General features: G+C 46.1%; 1 protein-coding gene across 2 annotated transcripts; it reads left to right on the top strand.

Annotated features, from left to right (window-relative positions):
* The first annotated feature begins 1,152 nt into the window (after window positions 1-1,152).
* b3gnt9 (UDP-GlcNAc:betaGal beta-1,3-N-acetylglucosaminyltransferase 9) lies at window positions 1,153-26,441 on the top strand. Of its 2 annotated transcripts, none has more exons than XM_084316808.1 (7): window positions 1,153-1,244; window positions 11,863-12,310; window positions 16,396-16,530; window positions 16,693-17,136; window positions 17,670-17,914; window positions 18,655-18,910; window positions 24,723-26,441. In XM_084316808.1, the coding sequence occupies exons 2-7, from the start codon at window positions 12,143-12,145 to the stop codon at window positions 25,074-25,076; spliced, it is 1,602 nt and encodes a 533-aa protein (XP_084172934.1). In that variant the 5' UTR covers window positions 1,153-1,244; window positions 11,863-12,142; the 3' UTR covers window positions 25,077-26,441. The 2 variants fall into 2 exon arrangements, with proteins under 2 accessions (XP_084172934.1, XP_084172933.1); XM_084316807.1 differs by lacking the exon at window positions 1,153-1,244 and adding an exon at window positions 1,665-1,757.

Below are 26,441 nucleotides of genomic sequence, written 5' to 3'. Positions count from 1 at the left end.
TTGGTACAGGGCTTGTATTTTGGTTTGGCTCTTCTCGTTGTTATGCTATCGGTATCCTATTATTATGCAAAGTCTAGGACGATAGATAAGTGCCGGGTACTTGGCGCACGGCGCGACGAGTCCAGTGACAATTGTGAACGCATTTTTGTGTGTGCGCATCATGCGCACTTCTGCTCAGCGAACTACTAGGACGGCGTCTTACCCCGTCCTACCACCAGTGGTGCAGTCGTGGTCACACCCGGTTACACGCCGTGTTACTAGATCACTGAGGCAGAAGTACGCGCGATCGCGCACGGATGTGTACTCGCCTGTACGCGCACACAAAAATGCGCTGTATCCATTCGTTGTGACTAAGTACCCGGCCACCGTTTTACATAACAAAAAGCGCAGGTAGACTAAGTGTCTGGGTGTTGGCTATCTGAATGCATCTCCCCCTTCATTCTGTGTGACACAGGCAGTGGAGGTGAATACTAATGTGGCTCGGAATTCGTGATGGGGGTCTACCTGCTTATGATATTGAATCAAGCGTCTGTGCTGCGCGCCAGCTTTCCACGCGCACATTCACACAAATAGAGAGCAAGAAGAGCTTGTATGATAGAAAGATTGCACTTGCGTATATGCGCTTGTGTGTGCGTGCGTGTGTGTGTGTATAAATCAGTTCTGTGCACATGCACGTACCCGCGCGTGCACGTGGCGTGGCGTGTTACCAGTTCCCATATTACGACTGCACCACTGCCTACCACCACTGCTCCACTGGTTACATTCCATTCCTAGAGGCAATTAGGCATCGTCTTTAGTCTGTGCGTATGCAAGGGAACATTTATGCGCATGCCCAGGAGCACGCGTGCACGTGGCGTCATTAAAACACAGTGCAACCAGGTATGAAATCACCAACGCACCCCTGGCTGTTCTCCTCCACACTCCTCTCTCTCTCTCTGTGGAAACTTGTGAGCCTACTTTCTGCATGACGTCATCATCACCGGCTGCGCGCGTCGCAGTTTGAGAGAAACCCGAAACCAGATGTTTTCAGTTTGGCCGTGTGGGGCTCTGCATGGCTGCTCCTGGTGACTTCTATACCTCCCCTCTCCCTCTCTCTCTCTCCCTCTCTCTCTCTCCCTCTCTCTCTCCCTCTCTCTCTCTTCTGGTGACTTGCAGGAATCACGACACTTTGTATATCTGTGTTTCGAAGACAAGGATGCGGAACATCGGCCCGTTACGCGCGAATTACGCACTAAGAATTAAACGTAAGCATGCGGTAGAAACTACACTGTTTAACTTTTATGCGCAGGACATGATGTGACCAAGATAACCATCAGTGTGGTTATATTATAGTTAGTTAATAATAGTCTTTCTCTAGGGATGCTATGGGTGGGTGGGTGGGGGGGCTGCAACAATATGGCACAATTAAATGACGACATCCATCCCCTTAATTTGAGAAGACAATGGCTCTGATTTACCACACAGCACTCTTTACCATCCACCACTCCATAATGTACAACAGCTTTGCATTGAGCTGCATGAAGTTAGGACACCGTGTTCTAATGCACTGGTTAATCTCGGGTTCCAGGTCCCGCCCCCCCCCTCCTATAGAAGCGTCAATCATCCTCTGTGCGCTGCGATGGACGGCTGGGATATTATCATCATCATCATCCAGAGTTACAGTTACAGTACAGAGATAGTCGGGGACCGTTCTGCCATTTCTGTCGATTCGGCTAAAATCTTTGGACGTTTTTAATACTTTTTTTCCTCTGTAAAAGGTAAGGACTAATGTTTGGGATTGTGCCTAATTAGAAAACAAGCCTAATTTACAAGCTGGTAAAGTTATTAACTAACGGTGTTGTTAGTTGAGAATGTTCCACTGAACTAAACTGACTTGGTTGTGTCTTAAATGTCTATAAATGTTTCTGTTAAAGCATTTCTTCATAAAAGGGGTGTGTGTGCCACTTACGTGATCTAGTTTCTAGATGGTTCTCTTTCTTTCTTTCTTTCTTTCTTTCTTTCTTTCTTTCTTTCTTTCTTTCTTTCTTTCTTTCTTTCTTTCTTTCTTTCTTTCTTTCTTTCTTTCTTTCTTTCTTTCTTTCTTTCTTTCTTTCTTTCTGTCTTTCTTTCTTTTGTCGTATATTCCTCATTAGGAATATACGACTCTTTCTTTCTTTCTTTTTAAGCTAAATATCAACATTTAGATGTTTATTAAAGGCGCATAATTGTTAGAAAAGCCTGAACGCGCCTCTCTCTGGAAGGGGGTGTGTCTGGTGAAGCGTTAGTTTAGTGCATGATTTATGATTTATGATTTATGACTGAGTGAGACTTCTGCCTCCATATGCGGCAATCTGTTTGGAGGAAAGGGCTATTGCATGTGATTGTTAATACTATTGTTCATGGGGTCAAATATATGCGTTTGACAATAGTTAATAATAACGGCCGCAAATATGACGATAGTGGTCTTCACAGTAGGGGGCACTTCACAGAAAAACAGCACATTTATTTTGCACATGATCTCACACATAAACCTGCAGGGCTCTGAACAGTTTAGCACACATTCATTTAGTTTGACAGCTATTCTGTCACAGTAATGATGTCCTCCAGTGATGTCATCGGAAGACACTGAATCGCTACAGAGATCGCAGTAGGGATCGAAGTGTTTTCATCTACATCACTTCACTGAGCGGGGATCAAATACGACGCAGGGATTTAGTGTCCTCCAATATATTATTATGACATCACCGGAGGACATTATTCAAACTCATTAACTCAATAACTGTCAAACTCAGTGGGTGAACACTCGGCAAGCAACTTGATTGACAGGTCACTCTATTCTAATACTGTTGTTGGTGTGAGAGGCTCTGATTGGATGTTTATAGTGGTCTCGTGGATCTACAATGTTTTAATAATAATTAATTTGATTTATAAAGCGCTTTTCAAGAACCCAGACGCTGAGGATGAGCAAAACAGAGAAACATAAAACCACAGGGAACAAGCAACAGTATGAGGCGGGCCAACACTGCGGCATGGTCGTGCTGGACCTACCACACGGTCAATCACTCCATTCTGATTGACAAGCTAAAAGCAATTGGTTTTAATAGTCTATCAGTGAGCTGGATGCAATCCTACCTGGAGGGGAGAGAACAGATGGTGGAGGTAAACGGTACTCTATCCCCCCCCCTCACAGTGAGCTGTGGTGTTCCACAAGGAAGCATACTAGGACCGCTACTCTTCCTAATTTATGCAAATGACATGTCATCAGCTTGTGACTGCAACTTGTTCCTGTTCGCGGACGACTCAGCCCTGCTGGTCTCTGACAGGGACAAGTTACAGGTTGAAAAAACCCTCAGCTCGGAACTAGGCAAAATCTGCACCTGGCTCGCTGATAACAAACTATCATTACACATGGGCAAAACAGAGTCCATTCTCTTCGGTTCAAATAACAAACTCAGCAAGACCGACGGCTTCTCAGGCTCTGTCCACACGAGTGCTGGATTTAATATAACCATGATTGTATGTGCGCAGTTGCACTGTTCGGCCACACACAACCGGGGATTTGCTACACTGCAACCGCGGTCTTGAAAACCGGAACCCAGGGTGAAGTTTTGCGGTTTTGCAGTTGCGTGTGGGCATAGCAACCGAGGTTATTCCCAGTGTTTACAGCAGAGCTGTCGCAATTATTTCCCATGTTCATGGCAGACTGTCAACAACCGAGCGCGGGGTAGAGAGATTAGAGCAGAGCCAGCTACACCAGTGTTTACAGCAGAGCTGTCCCAAGTAGCGTTATATGAAAATGATTGTAACAAACTTTTGTTCGAAACGTATCGTCTGTGTTGAAGAGTGTTGTGATCGACTGATGTCTGTTGTCGCATTCCTGCCTGATGCTCAGAGTAAACATGTAGCTGCGGCTAAACTAAACTCATGTGTTGTCAAGTTATTGTTATAAGGAACCCAGTCCAGACTGCATCCCCTTAACAATTGTTTGTATTGAGCCGTATTGTATTGTACCCATTCTGCAATGTGTTAAATAACGTTTGCATCCATTCATAGCGGTAACGTTACCACATTACGTTAGCATTTAAGCTATATACTATACATAGATATAGCCATTCACATTAGCATGTAGCTAACAACACCGGCGGTCTTTTGTGAGACTAAACTATCCGCTGTTGGTGGTAAATTGTGTTGCTGAGTTGGTTTTGTTTCATCAACAAATGAGAGGCAGAACACACAGTGAATGTATCCGTTTATTTATTGCACTTTTATTGCAGTTTCTTTCTTTGCTGAAAAATATATCCTCCGTTGGCAAAATGACATTTAAAGATGGCGGCAAAACAGGAAGTGTAGTGAGCGTTCAACCTTTTCTGATTGGTTGAAATGGCCTACATGTCTGAACAACATCGCCGCCTACTGTTTTGGCATTGTACTACATGTATCGGTTGCTTGGTTTTCCACCCGTCGTGAGTACGCAGTTATACACGGTTGTTCACCTGTGTTCACCTGTGTGGACGGAGTTTTATTTTTTTCAAACTTCGGTTATATTAAATCCAGCGCTCGTGTGGACAGGGCCTCAGTTATATTATCATACTGGCCAATCGCGTCTCGCTCTTCGCCATAATGAGATATCTCTTATCTCCTAGCACCTACTGTGCTCACAAACAAACAATTGCACTCAATTGCACTGTGACCAGGCCACGCCCCCGCGTCCTACTATATGACGCCGGACATGGTCACACTCTACCTTCCTCTTTTTTTGTTTCCAACATGGATGCTGCAGTGCACTCCATGAACTAGTTGTTATGAAATGCAGAGAGAAATTACACAATGTTGGGTTTTCGCCGGAGATTCACCAGCCCCTGGAATCTTCTCGGCACATCCTAACAGCGCATCGGGCCTGTCCTGGGGTTTCCTCGTCTCGTGACAGCAGATCGAGGGATGTCGCGCGGCGGCTAGCTGTCGGGCTAGGTCGCACACAGGTAGGGCCTGCGCTGCCAGGCATTAATGCTAGCATTTGTGATACTGCTCGTTGTCCCGTGAGACAGCCGGGTTGTGTATTGGCGCAAGGGGCAGGATGTTGGGAAAACATGGTCGTCATGACTCTGTTTTGGGTGTTTTCCCAGCTATCCTAGTGCGCACGGCTAATGCTAATGCTACAATGCTGGGTCTCCGTTCTTGTTCCCCGCCGAGGGCTGTCTTTACTAAAAGGTCTTCCCTCCTCTTAACGATTCATGCTGACGGTCAATCGGTGTCTAATGTTGGGAGTTTTGACGGGGGCTTGTTTACCATTTTCATGGGTGGATGGGCTGAGGCCTAGGGCTGGTGTGCTTTTTGTGAATCTATGAATTGTGTGCAGGACTGGTGTTTTCTCTGGTCTGCATCCACTTAACATTTGTGTGTATGGGCTAGCCCATTCTGCAGTGTGTTAGTGGAGTTTTCGTTAATTTATTCATTTACCCCTTCATGGGTGCACACCACAGTGGAGGTTGCTGCATTCCTACTAGTGAGGCAGTGCTTCACTTTTTGTATTGAGCCGTATTGTATTGTACCCATTCTGCAATGTGTTAAATAACGTTTGCATCCATTCATAGCGGTAACGTTACCACATTACGTTAGCATTTAAGCTATATACTATACATAGATATAGCCATTCACATTAGCATGTAGCTAACAACACCGGCGGTCTTTTGTGAGACTAAACTATCCGCTCTTGGTGGTAAATTGTGTTGCTGAGTTGGTTTTGTTTCATCAATAAGTCTTCCCTCCCGCCACTACCACCCGCCACACGTTCTGCGTCTGTGTTTGGTGAGCCTGGTGTTGTGTCTGTCAACAACAAAGGTTGTCAGCGGGGGAGCTCGAGGCCCTTGGGGTCGCAGCGCCAGTTCCCCCAGCCCCGCCCTCACCAGGCCGGGTATCACGTTAGTGCCTCCCACGGCCGGAAGACCGGCGGTGGTCAGGCAGGCGCACGTGATTTGGGTGGTAGTAATATCACTGCAGGGCTACGGTGTGTAGGAACCCACCCTATCGGGCAGTGTGGGGACCTCACGCCTTGCATGTCCAGCTGTAGAACAGTTCCTCAGCAATCCATGCCGGGGAGGTGTTCAGTGGGGGAGCTTTTGTCACCCAGTGTGATGTCAGCTTCCTCCGTATCAAACCGGCCCTTTCTGTCGGGGTTCCCCCTTGGGTGCGATTGCCTCGTTGGTAGTGTCAGGGTCCGATATCCCGACTCCGCGAGACACCCTGCTCGCGCGGTTGGCGGGTCCAGGGTTGGCAACGCACAGCGGGTGGGACCGGGCCGCCTATCTACGGTTCCTGGCGGACCAGCGCAGAGTGGCGGCGGGTGCGCTTGGGATTATCATCACATATGGCTACAGCAGTGCCATATGTCGAGGTGGATGGAGAGAATGCTGAGGCGGGGACTTGTGTTTACACAACCCCACTCGTTTTCAGGTTTGGTACAGACCCTATTGTCGGGGTCAACAGCAGTGACAGCTCTGGCCGACAAGATCCAATCTCTGTGGGCGAAGCAAGCCATCGTCATGGTCCCAAAGGAGGATGCGATGTGTGGTGTTTCATCCCGGTATTCTCTGGTGCCTGAGAAATTGGGGGGGGGGGTGTCAGACCCATACTGGACCTGTCCCATGGAAGGTTCAGAATGTTGACAGTCTCCCACCTGTTAGACGCTGTCAGGTGGGGGCCTGGTTCTCCTCCATAGACCTGTAGAATGCATATTCGCATCCCGATCTTCCATCCTAGGGCTTACCTACGCTTCCTTTGCAGGGCTTAACGTATGAGTACCAGAGGCTGCCGTTCGGCTACTCTCTGGCTCCCCGCATCTTCACCAAGTGCGTGTAGACCGCGCTAGGGCCTCTGCGTCGTCGGGGGTTACGAATTGTATTCTGCCCTGGTCGACGTTCTGGTCCTTGGCCGGTCAGGGTAGATCGCCAGGTCTCATACCAGGCAGGTGGTGTCTCACCAGCCTGGGTTTTGCTGTAGACTGGAAGTAGAGTTCTCCTCTTCCCAGTCAACGGGTGGAGTACTTGGGCTTTTTCTAAGCTCAAGGTCTATATGGGCATCCCTCTCAGAGCAGCGACGAGTGGTTGGGTTCTCGGCGCGCTCAGGAGGTTCCGTCCTAGGACGGTTACGGCGCTGTCCGTGATGCGCCTGCTGCTTAGCCTCCTCTTCATTTCATTTCATTTCATTCCAGTATGGAAATGGACCCGGCGAGTGACATATGGAAGCGGCTGAAGGTTCCCATGTCAGTACTGGGGGACCTCGTCTTCTGGGGAGGGTCTGGTGCCCTCACCTGCGGGGTCCCCGCGGGCAGCAGGCTGTCGCATGTCACGGTCTTCACCGATGCCTCCCTCATGTGATGGGGGGGGGACGTGTCAGGCCAACGCAGTAGGGGGCAGCTGCCATGCTGCCCGGTCTGCGCTACATTCAATGTGTTGGAATTGAAGGCAGTCCTTCTGGTCTTGAAACGGCTCGACCACCTTGTGGTGGGCAAGCATGTTTTGGTCAGGACAGACAACACGACGTCAGCGTTGTATATTGTCAGACAAGGTGGAGTGCACTCTGCACCGGGCGGCGGTCGGGCTCTGGCTATGGGCTTCTCCATCTGCTCTGCCTGAGGGCTCTCCACATCCCCGGCAGGGTGAATGTGGGTGCAGGTGTGATGTCGCGGGGCGGTTCTCACCCTGAGGAGTGGGGACTACGTCCAGACATAGTCAGGCAGGTGTGGGACCGATTCCGTGGCCGTCCGGGATTCCATACGCATTCCCCCCCTTACACCTGATAGCTCAGCTGTTGGGGCGGGTACGTCGGGAGCGCAGGACTTGGTCCTGGTCGCGCCGGGCCGGGGCTCGGCTGTGTGGTCCCCGGCTCTGATTCAGCTCTTGGTGGCCCCGCCGTGGCCTGTTCCGTGGTCACCGTGGGCCCTCTCTCAGGCACGCGGAACTCTGTTCTGCCTTCCTGTTCTGGCGCAGCCTCTAGGCTTGGCTGCTGACAGTGTGAATCTGGTGGGGATGCGTCTTGACTGTTCTGTAGTTAACGCTATCCGGTACGCGCGCACTCCGTCCTCTACCGCGGCTTATGTTGGGGAGTGGCGTATGGTCGAGTGTGGGGGCGGAACTTGTTCAGCCACCCTCTCGTGGAACATTCCTGCTTGGTGCTCTGCGTCTCAAGCCTGTGGAACGTTTTCTGTCTCCGAGTGGGACCTCCAACTGGTCCTGGGCCGGTTGTCGGAGGCCCCGTTTTGAGCCTCTTGAGCAGGCGCCATTGAATCTGCTGTCTTGAAGACCACATTCTTTTTGGCCATCACCTCCGCTGAACGCGTGGGTGAGCTGTGTGTCTGTGCCTGTCTATTCGGCGATAGCGGTGCCACTCTGAGGCCTGATCCAGTCTTCGTGCCAAAGAATATCCGGAGCTCTTTCGCTCCAGGGATATTGTGGTTCAGGCGTTCGTCCGCCTCCTCACACTAGTGAGTTGGAGGCGGGCCTTCACCTGTCGTGTCCTGTCCGTGCATTGGGGGTTTACCTCAGGACTCGGGCTCTCAGGGCTTCCGTTCAACTGTTTGTTTGTTACAGTGGCCCTTGCGCGGGTGAGGCGCTGTCCAAGCAGCACCTGTCACATTGGTTGTGCAGGGGCGTTGCCTTTTGCTGCGTGTTGGCTGGACAGGTCCCCCCTCGGGCTGCTGCCCTGTTAGGGGGGGCCTCGGTGGAGGACATCTGTGCTGCGGCCTCCTGGTCCTCCCCGGGTCCCTTCGTTAAGTTTTGCCTCATGGACATGACTGGGGGTTCTGTCTCCCAGGCGGTTCTGAGGTCTGGGACCTCCCCTGCGTCCCGCCTGTCGGTGGGTTAGCTAGGGTGTGTGGGTGTGTGCCACGGGGTGATGTGTCACACGTGGTCCCGCCTGTACTGTGCGCTTTTAGGGGTTTCTGGTTCCCTTTTTTTCGCACTTTGGTGGAGTTGACTGCCTCCCCCCCCTTCGCTAGGACGGGCGGGTGGATGGGACTCCCCTCCCCCCTGGTAGTAGGGCTTGCGGGCCCTCAGTAGGGTTGGGCACCGAAAACCGGTTCTAATTAGGAACCGGTTCCTAACTTTGTTAATTAATACCCTAGTTACAGTACAGCAACCAAATTAAACTGTATCAAGTCAACTGAAAATGTGAATAGTATGAAACATTTAAAAAAAAATCTCCTGCGAAATAAGCTGTGACCTGCACCTCAAAGAATCGGAATCGAGAATCGTTCAGAACAGGAATCGATATGGAGAATCGGAATCGGAACCGGAATCGTTCAAATCCAAACGATGCCCAACCCTAGCCCTCAGGGGGTACACTTGTCGGGCCACGCATCTGCTCTGACCCATATTTCATTATGGCAAAGAGCGAGACGCGATTGGCCAGTATGATAATATAACGAAAGGTTATCCTATAACCTATTTATATGAAATACTGGCTGAGCGTCTCGCTCTTACCGCCCTGAGGTCCCTTGGTTGGGTTTTCAGTGTTGGAAATTTTTTCGGAGGAAGGTAGAGTGACCATATACGGCGTCATATAGTAGGATGCGGGGGCGTGGCCTGGTCACGTGCATGTGAGTGCAATTGTTTGTTCGTGAGCACAGTAGGTGCTAGGAGATAAGAGATATCTCATTATGGCGAAGAGCGAGACGCTCAGCCAGTATTCATATAACTAGGTTATATGATAACCTTTTCGTTACAGTGGGTGACAATATTGTCACAAGGAAAGATGAAATTACCTACCTAGGTTCCATCCTAGAGGCAAATCTTTCCTGTGACAAAATGGCATCCAAGGTAATAAAAAAAGTCAACCAACAAACTAGATTCTTGTACCGGATCTCCTCTCTGGTAAACAAGAATACCCTGAAGACTCTGGCAGGAGCACTCATTCAAGGGTACTATGACTATGCTTGCACCTCATGGTACCAAAGCACCTCAAAGGCGCTAAAAACAAGATTACAAACATCACAAAACAAACTGGTCAGACTATTACTTGACCTTACTCCTATAGAACCCACCTCACCCCTGCCCACTTTGACTACCTAGGATGGCTTAGAGTAGATGACAGAGTACAGCAACTTGCAATGGGCCTGGTCTACAAGATACACTATACGACTAAGTTACCCATGTACATGTCAAAATACTTCCCAAAGGTCAGTGAATACCACGACCACAACACCAGAGGGAGCTCCACAAATCATGTTAAACCCAGATTTGGCTCAAACAAGGGACTAAACACGTTTCACAATTATGCCACATCAATGTGGAACGCCCTACCCAAAGCTGTAAAGGAATGTGAATCACTACCCACTTTCAAAAACACTCTAAAAGAGCACCTACGGGAGGCTGCAATTCGAAACTGGCCACCGTAAATGTCCAAACCCCCCCCACCCCCTCCTAATAGACAGTCTCCTCCCCACCGCATGTATATATTCTCTCCCCACCGTATGTATATATTCTCTCCCCCCCACCCACCCCCTCCTAATGTACAGTCTCCTCCCCACCGTATGTATATATTCTCTCCCCACCGTATGTATATTTCTCTCCCACCCACCCACCCCCTCCTAATGTACAGTCTCCTCCCCATCATATGTATATACTCTGTCAGGATCTATGGGTAACAGTACTGTATATTTGCATATCATATATGTCACAAATGTAACAGTACTATATACCTGTATGTCATGTATGTCTTTATGCCATAAATGTCATGATGTCATGTATGTTGTGTAATGTCATAAATGTCACTATGAATTGAAAATGGGGGACCCTGATGTAAACAAGACGAAGGTCTTTCTCTGGTCTGCATCCCCTTAACAATTGTGTGTATTGAGCCGTACTGTATTGTACCCATTCTGCAATCTGTTAAATAAAGCTTTCATTCATTCATTCATTCATTCATTCATTCATTCATTCATTCATTCATTCATTCATTCATTCATTCATTCATTCATTCATTCATTCATGAAAACACAAGACATAAAGCCACAAATAACAAGCAACAAATACAGAAGGGGAATAATCAGGGAAGTAAGGGAAAACGAGGGGTGGGGGCAGGAGAGAGGAGAGAAAGCAGGGAAGGGGAAGGGGAGGTGGTAGGTTGGAGGAGGGTGGTTATGGGATGGGGAGGTTGAATGCTTGGGAGAACAGGTAGGTTTTGAGTCTGGATTTAAAGGTGGAGAGTGAGGGAGAGTCTCTGATGGTCTGAGGGAGGGTGTTCCAGAGTCGGGGTGCAGCTCGTGAAAATGCTCGTTCTCCAAAACCTTTTAATTTAGATGACGGAACAGTGAGGGAAAGAGTGGAAGAGGACCGGAGGGAACGGTTGGCGCGGTAAGGGAGAAGGAGGTCAGTCAGGTAGGGCAGGGGGGGGGGGGGGGGGTGCAGGCTATGGAGGGCTTTGAAGGTGAGGAGTAGTAGTTTGAAGTTTATGCGTTCCTTGATCAGGAGCCAGTGGAGGACAGGACTGATGTGTTCACGGGACCAGGTGTTAGTGAGGAGGCGGGCGGCTGAATTCTGGACCATCTGGAGTCTATGGATTCAGCAGCAGTGTCTGATTTTGGCGATGTTGCGGAGATGGAAGTGTGATGTTTTGATGATGGAGCGGACATGGGGATGAGAGGGTGGGATCCAGGATGACGCAGAGGTTGCGGACCAGGGGGGAGGGCAGTGGCGGCTGGTCCATAGAGGGCGCCAGGGCGCCCTGGTTTGGGATTTTTCTATAATAGTAGATTTAGACCGGGATCAGGCATATAACCGGAGACGATCCCAGTCATTGCCCACCCTCAGAACAGCGTGGAATATCTGTTTCCAGTACCCAGCGTTGGATCAATAAATGATTCTGTTGTGTGATTCTGTTGTGTTGCAGGGTTTCTGTCTGAGGAGGTGGAGGAGAGAAAGATGGCGGAGCAGAGGACTCCATACACACCACCTACAGGCAGAGAGACATGCTGACTGACAGACAGACAGGCAGACAGACAGACAGACAGACAGACAACGAGCTGAGTGATAAATAATGGGGATAGAGATGTATAGGGTTAACACAGTATACCATACCCATGATATGCTAACATTAGCAACAGTAGTTTAGCTGTAGCCTTGCGTTAAGCCGAGGCGTGGGCAGACGATGACGAGGTCCACATGTGAACATGAGTGATGCACCAGTGCTAGTCGGTGGAAGGTGTGCCCCAGTCCAGCCGGAGGGGAGGATGCGGAGGGTGGCGCTGATGACCAGGAGGCTCCTCCACGTGAAGGGAGACGTGGTGTGTACCCTGCTGCTGCTGATGCTGCTCTGCCTGCTGCTGTACACACACCAGGTACAGCTCCCACTCGTTACTGTTAACACACACCAGGTACAGCTCCCACTCGTTACTGTTAACACACACCAGGTACAGCTCCCACTCGTTACTGTTAACACACACCAGGTACAGCCCCCACTCGTTACTGTTAACACACACCAGGTACAGCTCCCACTCGTTACTGTTAACACACACCAGGTACAGCTCCCACTCGTTACTGTTAACACACACCAGGTACAGCCCCCACTCGTTACTGTTAACACACCAGGTACAGCCCCCACTCGTTACTGTTAACACACACCAGGTACAGCTCCCACTCGTTACTGTTAACACACACCAGGTACAGCTCCCACTCGTTACTGTTAACACACACCAGGTACAGCCCCCACTCGTTAATGTTAACACACACCGGGTACAGCCCCCACTCGTTACTGTTAACACACACCAGGTACAGCTCCCACTCGTTACTGTTAACACACACCAGGTACAGCCCCCACTCGTTACTGTTAACACACACCAGGTACAGCCCCCACTCGTTACTGTTAACACACACCAGGTACAGCCCCCACTCGTTACTGTTAACACACACCAGGTACAGCCCCCACTCGTTACTGTTAACACACACCAGGTACAGCTTGTTACTGTTAACACACACCAGGTACAGCCCCCACTCGTTACTGTTAACACACACCAGGTACAGCTCCCACTCGTTACTGTTAACACACACCAGGTACAGCTCGTTACTGTTAACACACACCAGGTACAGCTCCCACTCGTTACTGTTAACACACACCAGGTACAGCCCCCACTTGTTACTGTTAACACACACCAGGTACAGCCCCCACTCGTTACTGTTAACCAGTGTTGGGACTAACGCGTTACAAAAACGAAGTTACTTTTTGCCGCAACTAGTACTCTAACGCATTACTTTTGAAATTCAGTAACGCTACTTACGTTACTGAATGGTTCGTCACTGCGTTATTTGCGTTATATACGGCGTAGATTGATAGCGAGCGGTAGTGATTATTATTATTATTATCCTCATATCCTGTCTGCCTGGCTGCGGGGAACGCTATGCTGGGGGCGTGTTTTGTTTACTATTCCTGAGATTCCTGACTGATAATAACAGCGCCCAGGCAGAGCACTCGCGTATTTCTCTTTTGTCGAGCGAAAAGAAAATAACGTTTTAGTTATGTCATTTGTGTTTTGGCTCAAAGATACTGGAGTCTAACGTTAACTACGAGGACTGTCACTCATCCAAATCCACTCGCCACCCGCGTAGAATGATACGAGGCGAGTCTGGCCACTGGCCAATCAGAAATGCGCAAACCAGAAATGCGGCTACGGAAAGAAATAGACCCTCTCTATTGTAAACAAAACAAACGCTCGCTATGAATCTACATAAAAAGAACGCAGTAACAAACTAACAAACCATTTAGCAACTACTTGGAGAGATAATTAATATACAACATGGAAACGAGATAAAGAACATGTTTGAGGCGCTGCTGGAGTCAACTGGACTAACGTAACGTTACTACATCTCGACCACCGCAGACTTTGGTGAGTGCAATGTGTTCACTGAAACTCAAGTTGATCAACGGATTTTGACTGTACGAAATCTGCCAGGGAATCTCATAATACTAATCAAACAATATAAATATAGTCCTTTCATGCACAATTGATATCCTAACTATTCTAACGTTGCAATGCTTTGATTGATATCTTAAACAACGTTGCAACTTGCAAGATGGTGAATGAATGAATGAATGAAAACTTTATTTAACAGATTGCAGAATGGGTACAATACAGTACGGCTCAATACATACAATTGTTAAGGGGATGCAGACCTGAGAAAGACGTTTGTCTTGTTTCCATCAGGGTCCCCCATTTTCAATTCATATAGACATTTATGACATACACAACATACATGACATTTATGGCATAGGGACATATAGGTATTTAGTACTGATACATTTGTGACATAAACGGTATTCAAATATACAGTACCCCTAGCTTTGGGTAGGGCGTTCCACATTGTTGTGGCATAATTGCGAAACGTGTTTAGTCCCTTGTTTGAGCCGAATCTGGGTTTTACATGATTTGTTGAGCTTCCTCTGGTGTAGTGGTTGTGGTATTCACTGACCTTTGGGAAGTATTTTGACATGTACATGGGTACCCCGGTCGTATAGTGTATCTTGTAGACCAGGCCCATTGCAAGTTGCTGTACTCTGTCGTCTACTCTAAGCCATCCTAGGTTGTCAAAGTGGGCAGGGGTGAGGTGGGTTCTGGGGTTCAGGTCAAGTAGTAGTCTGACCAGTTTGTTTTGTGATGTTTGTAATTTTGTTTTAAGCGCCTTTGAGGTGCTTTGGTACCATGAGGTGCACGCATAGTCGTAGTACCCTTGAATTATAATGGTTATAATGAAACGCTCCGGCGACATCAAGGCTGTTCCTTCAACCGGCGCACTTCTTATTATATCGACTCGGGACAACATTTGTTTGTGTCAGATTTGTGTTTGTATCTAGACCACATTGCTTAGCAGAGTTCGGTGATGTGAATGGAAACTGTCAAGTTGATCAACCGATTTTGAGTACTATCTGGGGCATGGGACTCGGGAGCAATCTTTTTTTTTAATTTTTTTTTTAAATAACTAAATAGTTACTTTTCACAGTAACTCATTACTTTTGGGTGTAAGTAACTAGTACAGTAACGAAGTTACTTTGAAATGAAGTAACTAGTAAAGTAACTGAGTTACTATTTTTCAGTAACTAGCACAACACTGCTGTTAACACACACCAGGTACAGCTCCCACTCGTTACTGTTAACACACACCAGGTACAGCTCCCACTCGTTACTGTTAACACACACCAGGTACAGCCCCCACTCGTTACTACGGAGTAATAATAATCATATCTGGGTCTCAGTAGAGGTGTTCTGGGTCTCAGTAGAGATGTTCTGGGTCTCAGTAGAGGTGTTCTGGGTCTCAGTAGAGGTGTTCTGGGTCTCAGTAGAGGTGTTCTGGGTCTCAGGAGAGATGTTCTGGGTCTCAGGAGAGATGTTCTGGGTCTCAGTAGAGATGTTCTGGGTCTCAGTAGAGATGTTCTGGGTCTCAGCAGAGATGTTCTGGGTCTCAGCAGAGATGTTCTGGGTCTCAGTAGAGATGTTCTGGGTCTCAGGAGAGATGTTCTGGGTCTCAGGAGAGATGTTCTGGGTCTCAGTAGAGATGTTCTGGGTCTCAGGAGAGATGTTCTGGGTCTCAGCAGAGATGTTCTGGGTCTCAGGAGAGATGTTCTGGGTCTCAGTAGAGATGTTCTGGGTCTCAGGAGAGATGTTCTGGGTCGCAGTCGAGATGTTCTGTTTGACTGATGTTTCAGAACATCATGGATCCTCTTCTCCCGCTCTTCTCTCTTCGCGCACAGGACCTACCAAAATGAACTGATTAAGACACTTGGACACTTGGACTAATAATGCATTCAGTCATTTGGACGGAGTTGTTAAAACTCACTCCACTCAAATCAATAGAGTTATATTTCACTCTATTCAAATCAAATTTAAAGTGACGTGGCTGGGATAAATGTGGCAGTCAGTTCAGCCAAAACAAATTCCTGGACCAAGGTCGAACCGGGGAGCTGCTGGAGTCGAAGGCCCTCTGGGAGATAAGAGTGGCAGCCCCCTCCCCCCCACCCCCCCTCCTACGTGTATGGCCCAGCGCCTCACGTTGGTGATGGCAGCTAACTCGGATGCGTGCTGGAGGGGGGAGCCCAGGCTGTCTCGTCAACCCCCAGCCCCCCCCCCCCCCCCCCCTACCCTACCCCCCCCGCCAAACATGGCAGCGGTAATACGCATACGTCTGTCTCAAAGAGTCCTGCATGTATAACAAATGCGCATGTTGGTGAATTTATGACTGTGTGCCATTATTACTATCAATGTAATAATTGTGGAATATTACTATAATGAGCTGTATGTTAAATCTCGTTGTGACAACTGTAACAATGACAATAAAGATCTATTCTTCTCTCCTCCTCCTCCCCCCCCTCCTCCTCCTCCCCTCTCCTCCTCCCTCCTCCTCCTCCCCCTCTCCTCCTCCCCCCTCCTCTCCTCAGGGTCTGCTGTCAGGTTGGGACCAGACCACGTGGCGTCTGGAGTTCCAGGGCTCCACCAGCTCCACCCGGGTGCTGCTGGGGGCCAGTGGACGGGCTGGACGGGGGCGTGGCGGAGGCAGCCCGAGGAACCAGGAGGTCTGGATGGACTTTGGGTCATTTTGGGGGAAAAGTCAATCACAACGATTTGTAACAACAACAGTTCATTCAAATAATTGATAATTGATAATAATAATATTGGATGATATGTAATTGTTATAATGAAATCACAGTTGAACATGTGACCTCCTCTGCCCTCAGAGCCTCCTGGCCGCTGGGCACGCGCCCTCCAGCTCCCCCGCTCCGCAGCTCCCTGCCTGTGAGCCCCAGGAGGCCCGGCCCCAGGCCAAGTCTAAACTCTCCCAGGCCAAGTCTAAAGCTCAGGCCAAGTCCAAGCAGCCCAGAGGGAAGTCCAAGGGGAGGCTGAAGGAGTGGCGTAAGAACGCAGTGCCCACCAAGCCTCCCGCGGCGCCCAGCAAGACGCTGCCCACCATGCCCCCCTTCGACTTCCAGGGCTACCTGAGAGAGAAGGACCACCGCAACTTTACACTGCTCATCGACCAGCCGGACAAGTGTCTGGTAGCAGGAGGAGGAGGAGGAGGAGGAGGAGGAGGAGGAGGAGGAGGAGGAGGAGGAGGAGAGACGACTGCTCCCTACATGCTTGTTGCTGTGAAGTCTATGGCTGCAGACTTCGATAAGCGCCAGGTAAAGAGTTTTGTGTTTTAGTTTTTGGTTGAAGAAAAAGGAGTTCAATTCTTTGTAAACGTCTATCTGTCTGTCTGTCTGCCTGTCTGTCTGTCTGTCTGTCTGTCTGCCTGTCTGTCTGCCTGTCTGTCTGTCTGTCTGTCTGTCTGCCTGTCTGCCTGTCTGTCTGCCTGTCTGTCTGTCTGTCTGCCTGTCTGTCTGCCTGTCTGTCTGTCTGCCTGCCTGTCTGTCTGCCTGTATGTCTGTCTGTCTGCCTGTCTGTCTGCCTGCCTGTCTGTCTGTCTGTCTGCCTGTCTGTCTGTCTGTCTGTCTGTCTGCTTGTCTGTCTGTCTGTCTGTCTGTCTGTCTATCTCTCAGCTGATCTTCCTGGTCTCCTCAGGTTGTGACTCCTCAGGTTGTGACTCCTCAGGTTGTGACTTCTCAGGTTGTGACTCCTCAGGTTGTGACTCCTCAGGTTGTGACTCCTCAGGTTGTGACTCTTCAGGTTGTGACTCCTCAGGTTGTGACTCCTCTGATCTGCTCCCTCTCCCCAGGTGGTGAGGAGGACGTGGGGGAAGGAGGGGCTGCTGGCCCCTGACGGGGTGGTGGTCCGCACGGTGTTCCTGCTGGGGGTCCCTCGGAACCGGAGCGCCCTGCCGCTGTGGGACCGGCTGGTGGCCTACGAGAGCCAGACCTTCAGGGACATCCTGCTGTGGGACTTCGAGGACACCTTCTTCAACCTGACGCTGAAGGAGACGCACTTCCTGAACTGGGTCAACGACAGCTGCCCCGACGTCAGGTAGACAGGAAGTCAGGTAGACAGGAAGTCAGGTAGACGGGAAGTCAGGTAGACAGGAAGTCAGGTAGACGGGAAGTCAGGTAGACAGGAAGTCAGGTAGACAGGATGTCAGGTAGACAGGAAGTCAGGTAGACAGGAAGTCAGGTAGACAGGATGTCAGGTAGACAGGAAGTCAGGTAGACAGGAAGTCAGGTAGACAGGAAGTCAGGTAGACGGGAAGTCAGGTAGACAGGAAGTCAGGTAGACAGGATGTCAGGTAGACAGGAAGTCAGGTAGACAGGATGTCAGGTAGACAGGAAGTCAGGTAGATGTCAGTAGATGTCAGGTGATGTCAGTGGATGTCAGTAGATGTCGGTAGATGTCAGTAGACGTCAGTAGATGTCGGTAGACGTCAGTAGATGTCAGTAGATGTCAGTAGATGTCAGTAGATGTCAGTAGATGTCGGTAGATGTCGGTAGATGTCGGTAGATGTCGGTAGATGTCAGTAGATGTCAGTAGATGTCAGTAGATGTCAGTCAGTAGATGTCAGTAGATGTCAGTAGATGTCAGTCAGTAGATGTCAGTAGATGTCAGTAGATGTCGGTAGATGTCAGTAGATGTCAGTAGATGTCAGTAGATGTCAGTAGATGTCGGTAGATGTCGGTAGATGTCAGTAGATGTCAGTAGATGTCAGTAGATGTCAGTGGATGTCGGTAGATGTCAGTAGATGATCTCCTCCGTCATGGCTGCTTCTCCTCCAGGTTCATCTTTAAAGGCGACGCCGATGTCTACGTTAACGTGGACAACATCCTGGAGATGCTGCGGGGTCAGAGGTCGGACCGGGACCTGTTTGTCGGTGACATCATCAACCACGCCAAGCCCATCCGCCGGCGCAGCTCCAAGTACTACGTGCCGGAGTTCATGTACGGAGCCGCGCTGTACCCGTCCTACGCCGGGGGGGGCGGCTTCGTCATGTCGGGCTACACGGCCCGGAGGCTCAGCTCGGCCTGCCAGCAGGTACTGAAGGGCCGGCCCGGTTTGGTTCTGTTTAGTTCAGTGATCTGCTATTTGTAATTTTATTGGTAAGCTACCTCCTTATACTACATCATTATTGGTAAGCTACCTCCTTATACTACATCATTATTGGTAAGCTACCTCCTTATACTACTTCATTATTGGTAAGCTACCTCCTTATACTACATCATTATTGGTAAGCTACCTCCTTATACTACATCATTATTGGTAAGATACCTCCTTATACTACATCATTATTGGTAAACTACCTCCTTATACTACATCATTATTGGTAAGCTACCTCCTTATACTACATCATTAATGGTAAGCTACCTCCTTATACTACATCATTATTGGTAAGCTACCTCCTTATACTACATCATTACTGGTAAGCTACCTCCTTATACTACATCATTATTGGTAAGATACCTCCTTATACTACATCATTATTGGTAAGATACCTCCTTATACTACATCATTATTGGTAAGCTACCTCCTTATACTACATCATTATTGGTAAGCTACCTCCTTATACTACATCATTACTGGTAAGGTACCTCCTTATACTACATCATTATTGGTAAACTACCTCCTTATACTACATCATTATTGGTAAACTACCTCCTTATACTACATCATTACTGGTAAGCTACCTCCTTATACTACATCATTACTGGTAAACTACCTCCTTATACTACATCATTATTGGTAAACTACCTCCTTATACTACATCATTACTGGTAAGCTACCTCCTTATACTACATCATTATTGGTAAGCTACCTCCTTATACTACATCATTATTGGTAAGCTACCTCCTTATACTACATCATTATTGGTAAACTACCTCCTTATACTACATCATTATTGGTAAGCTACCTCCTTATACTACATCATTATTGGTAAGCTACCTCCTTATACTACATCATTATTGGTAAGCTACCTCCTTATACTACATCATTATTGGTAAGCTACCTCCTTATACTACGACATTATTGGTAAGCTACCTCCTTATACTACATCATTATTGGTAAACTACCTCCTTATACTACATCATTATTGGTAAGCTACCTCCTTATACTACATCATTATTGGTAAGCTACCTCCTTATACTACATCATTATTGGTAAGCTACCTCCTTATACTACATCATTATTGGTAAGATACCTCCTTATACTACATCATTATTGGTAAACTACCTCCTTATACTACATCATTAATGGTAAGCTACCTCCTTATACTACATCATTATTGGTAAGCTACCTCCTTATACTACATCATTATTGGTAAGCTACCTCCTTATACTACATCATTATTGGTAAACTACCTCCTTATACTACATCATTATTGGTAAGCTACCTCCTTATACTACATCATTATTGTTAAGCTACCTCCTTATACTACATCATTATTGGTAAACTACCTCCTTATACTACATCATTATTGGTAAGCTCCCTCCTTATACTACATCATTATTGGTAAGCTACCTCCTTATACTACATCATTAATGGTAAGCTACCTCCTTATACTACATCATTATTGGTAAACTACCTCCTTATACTACATCATTATTGGTAAGCTACCTCCTTATACTACATCATTAATGGTAAGCTACCTCCTTATACTACATCATTATTGGTAAGCTACCTCCTTATACTACATCATTACTGGTAAGCTACCTCCTTATACTACATCATTATTGGTAAGATACCTCCTTATACTACATCATTATTGGTAAGATACCTCCTTATACTACATCATTATTGGTAAGCTACCTCCTTATACTACATCATTATTGGTAAGCTACCTCCTTATACTACATTATTGGTAAGCTACCTCCTTATACTACATCATTATTGGTAAGCTACCTCCTTATACTACATCATTATTGGTAAGCTACCTCCTTATACTACATCATTATTGTTAAGCTACCTCCTTATACTACATCATTATTGGTAAACTACCTCCTTATACTACATCATTAATGGTAAGCTACCTCCTTATACTACATCATTATTGGTAAACTACCTCCTTATACTACATCATTAATGGTAAGCTACCTCCTTATACTACATCATTATTGGTAAACTACCTCCTTATACTACATCATTATTGTTAAGCTACCTCCTTATACTACATCATTATTGGTAAACTACCTCCTTATACTACATCATTAATGGTAAGCTACCTCCTTATACTACATCATTAATGGTAAGCTACCTCCTTATACTACATCATTATTGGTAAGCTACCTCCTTATACTACATCATTATTGGTAAGCTACCTCCTTATACTACATCATTACTGGTAAGCTACCTCCTTATACTACATCATTATTGGTAAACTACCTCCTTATACTACATCATTATTGGTAAACTACCTCCTTATACTACATCATTACTGGTAAGCTACCTCCTTATACTACATCATTACTGGTAAACTACCTCCTTATACTACATCATTATTGGTAAACTACCTCCTTATACTACATCATTATTGGTAAGCTACCTCCTTATACTACATCATTATTGGTAAGCTACCTCCTTATACTACATCATTACTGGTAAACTACCTCCTTATACTACATCATTATTGGTAAGCTACCTCCTTATACTACATCATTATTGGTAAACTACCTCCTTATACTACATCATTATTGGTAAGCTACCTCCTTATACTACATCATTATTGGTAAACGACCTCCTTATACTACACCATTATTGGTAAACTACCTCCTTATACTACATCATTATTGGTAAGCTACCTCCTTATACTACATCATTATTGGTAAACTACCTCCTTATACTACATCATTATTGGTAAACGACCTCCTTATACTACATCAATATTGGTAAGCTACCTCCTTATACTACATCATTATTGGTAAGCTACCTCCTTATACTACATCATTATTGGTAAACTACCTCCTTATACTACATCATTATTGGTAAGTTACCTCCTTATACTACATCATTATTGGTAAGCTACCTCCTTATACTACATCATTATTGGTAAGATACCTCCTTATACTACATCATTATTGGTAAGCTACCTCCTTATACTACATCATTACTGGTAAACTACCTCCTTATACTACATCATTATTGGTGAACTACCTCCTTATACTACATCATTATTGGTAAGCTACCTCCTTATACTACATCATTATTGGTAAGCTACCTCCTTATACTACATCATTATTGGTAAGCTACCTCCTTATACTACATCATTATTGGTAAGCTACCTCCTTATACTACATCATTATTGGTAAGCTACCTCCTTATACTACATCATTATTGGTAAGCTACCTCCTTATACTACATCATTAATGGTAAACTACCTCCTTATACTACATCATTATTGGTAAGATACCTCCTTATACTACATCATTATTGGTAAGCTACCTCCTTATACTACATCATTATTGTTAAGCTACCTCCTTATACTACATCATTATTGGTAAACTACCTCCTTATACTACATCATTATTGGTAAGCTCCCTCCTTATACTACATCATTATTGGTAAGCTACCTCCTTATACTACATCATTATTGGTAAACTACCTCCTTATACTACATCATTATTGGTAAGCTCCCTCCTTATACTACATCATTATTGGTAAGCTACCTCCTTATACTACATCATTAATGGTAAGCTACCTCCTTATACTACATCATTATTGGTAAACTACCTCCTTATACTACATCATTATTGGTAAGCTACCTCCTTATACTACATCATTAATGGTAAGCTACCTCCTTATACTACATCATTATTGGTAAGCTACCTCCTTATACTACATCATTACTGGTAAGCTACCTCCTTATACTACATCATTATTGGTAAGATACCTCCTTATACTACATCATTATTGGTAAGATACCTCCTTATACTACATCATTATTGGTAAGCTACCTCCTTATACTACATCATTATTGGTAAGCTACCTCCTTATACTACATTATTGGTAAGCTACCTCCTTATACTACATCATTATTGGTAAGCTACCTCCTTATACTACATCATTATTGGTAAGCTACCTCCTTATACTACATCATTATTGTTAAGCTACCTCCTTATACTACATCATTATTGGTAAACTACCTCCTTATACTACATCATTAATGGTAAGCTACCTCCTTATACTACATCATTATTGGTAAACTACCTCCTTATACTACATCATTAATGGTAAGCTACCTCCTTATACTACATCATTATTGGTAAACTACCTCCTTATACTACATCATTATTGTTAAGCTACCTCCTTATACTACATCATTATTGGTAAACTACCTCCTTATACTACATCATTAATGGTAAGCTACCTCCTTATACTACATCATTAATGGTAAGCTACCTCCTTATACTACATCATTATTGGTAAGCTACCTCCTTATACTACATCATTATTGGTAAGCTACCTCCTTATACTACATCATTACTGGTAAGCTACCTCCTTATACTACATCATTATTGGTAAACTACCTCCTTATACTACATCATTATTGGTAAACTACCTCCTTATACTACATCATTACTGGTAAGCTACCTCCTTATACTACATCATTACTGGTAAACTACCTCCTTATACTACATCATTATTGGTAAACTACCTCCTTATACTACATCATTATTGGTAAGCTACCTCCTTATACTACATCATTATTGGTAAGCTACCTCCTTATACTACATCATTACTGGTAAACTACCTCCTTATACTACATCATTATTGGTAAGCTACCTCCTTATACTACATCATTATTGGTAAACTACCTCCTTATACTACATCATTATTGGTAAGCTACCTCCTTATACTACATCATTATTGGTAAACGACCTCCTTATACTACACCATTATTGGTAAACTACCTCCTTATACTACATCATTATTGGTAAGCTACCTCCTTATACTACATCATTATTGGTAAACTACCTCCTTATACTACATCATTATTGGTAAACGACCTCCTTATACTACATCAATATTGGTAAGCTACCTCCTTATACTACATCATTATTGGTAAGCTACCTCCTTATACTACATCATTATTGGTAAACTACCTCCTTATACTACATCATTATTGGTAAGTTACCTCCTTATACTACATCATTATTGGTAAGCTACCTCCTTATACTACATCATTATTGGTAAGATACCTCCTTATACTACATCATTATTGGTAAGCTACCTCCTTATACTACATCATTACTGGTAAACTACCTCCTTATACTACATCATTATTGGTGAACTACCTCCTTATACTACATCATTATTGGTAAGCTACCTCCTTATACTACATCATTATTGGTAAGCTACCTCCTTATACTACATCATTATTGGTAAGCTACCTCCTTATACTACATCATTATTGGTAAGCTACCTCCTTATACTACATCATTATTGGTAAGCTACCTCCTTATACTACATCATTATTGGTAAGCTACCTCCTTATACTACATCATTAATGGTAAACTACCTCCTTATACTACATCATTATTGGTAAGATACCTCCTTATACTACATCATTATTGGTAAGCTACCTCCTTATACTACATCATTATTGTTAAGCTACCTCCTTATACTACATCATTATTGGTAAACTACCTCCTTATACTACATCATTATTGGTAAGCTACCTCCTTATACTACATCATTATTGGTAAGCTACCTCCTTATGCTACATCATTATTGGTAAGCTACCTCCTTATACTACATCATCACCATTGACTAGTAACATGATCCTGTTCCCCATTGACTAGTAACACAAGTCCTGTTCCCCATTGACTAGTAACATGCTCCTCCTGTCCTCCAGGTGGAGCTGTTCCCCATCGACGACGTCTTCCTGGGGATGTGTCTCCAGCGCATCGGCGTCAAGCCGTCGCGCCACGAGGGGTTTCGCACCTTCGGCATCGTGAAGCCGTCGGCGGCGCCCAACCTGCAGACCTTCGACCCCTGCTTCTACCGGGAGCTGATGGTGGTGCACAGCCTGACCGGCCCGCAGATCTGGCTGATGTGGAACCTGCTGCACGACCCCGCGCTGGTCTGCCACAGCCCTCAGGGCCCCACGCCCTGGCCCTTCAGGTGGAGAGCCGCCGGGGCCGGGGGGGCCAAGGAGCCCAGCGCGGAACCAGACTACGACATGAAGAAGGTGTTCCTGACGCATTAAAGCCACGGCAGCTGTCGGTTCTGTGGGTCTGACGGTGCCACTGGCCCGCGGCCCAGATTCAAAACACCCACCTCGGTTTGCAATAAGATGGTGAAAGAATCGTAGACGTGTCAGACGGGGGACTGTGGACCAAAGACTGTTTTTAAACCTGCACTATGTAACCTTTTCATGGAAGAAGCTCATCTGAATGAAAGATTTGGTGCTGAGCCAGAAGAAACCCACCCAAGAGTGGAGCGTGACCCAGTGGATCTACTGGGATCAGCCCCTCTGACCAGCGGAGCTGAAACCTTCTCTGCAAACAGAAAGTATCTGATTTACATATTAGAACTTACTACATAAAATGCTACAGTAAAAGTTTTGGAGCATAAATGGGAACGACACAAATGAAAAAAAGTGGCCAAAGTTACCGTGTTTGAAGAGCCGTCTCTTTGCCACCGTTACAGTTACATTTTAACCCTTTCCGGCGTGGAACCCAGAGGAGCTCCTTCACACACTGTGACTCAGACACTTTGAAACAACAGAGAGTCTCGTCCTCTACGGACACGACCACATCAGACCCTTGACCCGTTTTATTAAGTGCTGACCCGTTTTTTACCAATCAGGGCCTTAGGTAGTAAACTCTGCCCAATCCCAGGTGGCCTTGGAGTTAGAAGAACACGGGCTAGTAGAAAACTGTTTCATACGATGATGAGGAGGCCGATGAGAAGATGGCTGAATACTGTGAAGGACCTGCCGTGGTCTGCTGCACAGAGGAGATGTTTGAGATGTTGAGATCTTGATGCTTCTTCTAGATTAATGTTGTACTGGTTAGTGTAAATGGTGTTCTACCACGGTCAATATGCAGTTATATATGTGTCCTTAAAGGACCCCTCCACTCTACAGTTAACCCCTCCTGGAGGTATGACTCTGACTATAGGGAGGTGTAGTCATGGTTACGGCATTGCTGTTTCCGGCCGGTCCACCACCTTGAAATCGCAACGTATTTCCCCCATTGCCCATTTCTAAATAGTCTCATTTAAAACAAATAAAGCATGAACATTTGCACGGTGTACCTTTCTGTGCGTATTCATCCACAATCTATAGCTCAACATGAAAATATTCGCAATTAATCGTAAAATAATTACGGCGAATTTTATTTCAACCAAAAATGCTTAAACAATGATGTTAGTGATAGAAGGGAACTCATTTTGTGCAAAATGGAAAGGTTTCCAATGTTCATGAGGCAGAATGATTACAATAGCTGATAATCCATTTTCCCAATGATAAATCCCTAAACGGGTGGACCTCGCGGGCGGTCCGAGGTGACGTCAGACTACACCTCCCTATACAGATTGTTATCTGTGCAGAACTTGTCACCTTTCACAT

The sequence above is a fragment of the Notolepis coatsorum genome (genome assembly GCF_963971535.1).
Source record: "Notolepis coatsorum genome assembly, chromosome: 6".
NCBI classification, from domain to species: domain Eukaryota; kingdom Metazoa; phylum Chordata; class Actinopteri; order Aulopiformes; family Paralepididae; genus Notolepis; species Notolepis coatsorum.
This window is presented reverse-complemented; position numbering and strand designations above follow the sequence as displayed.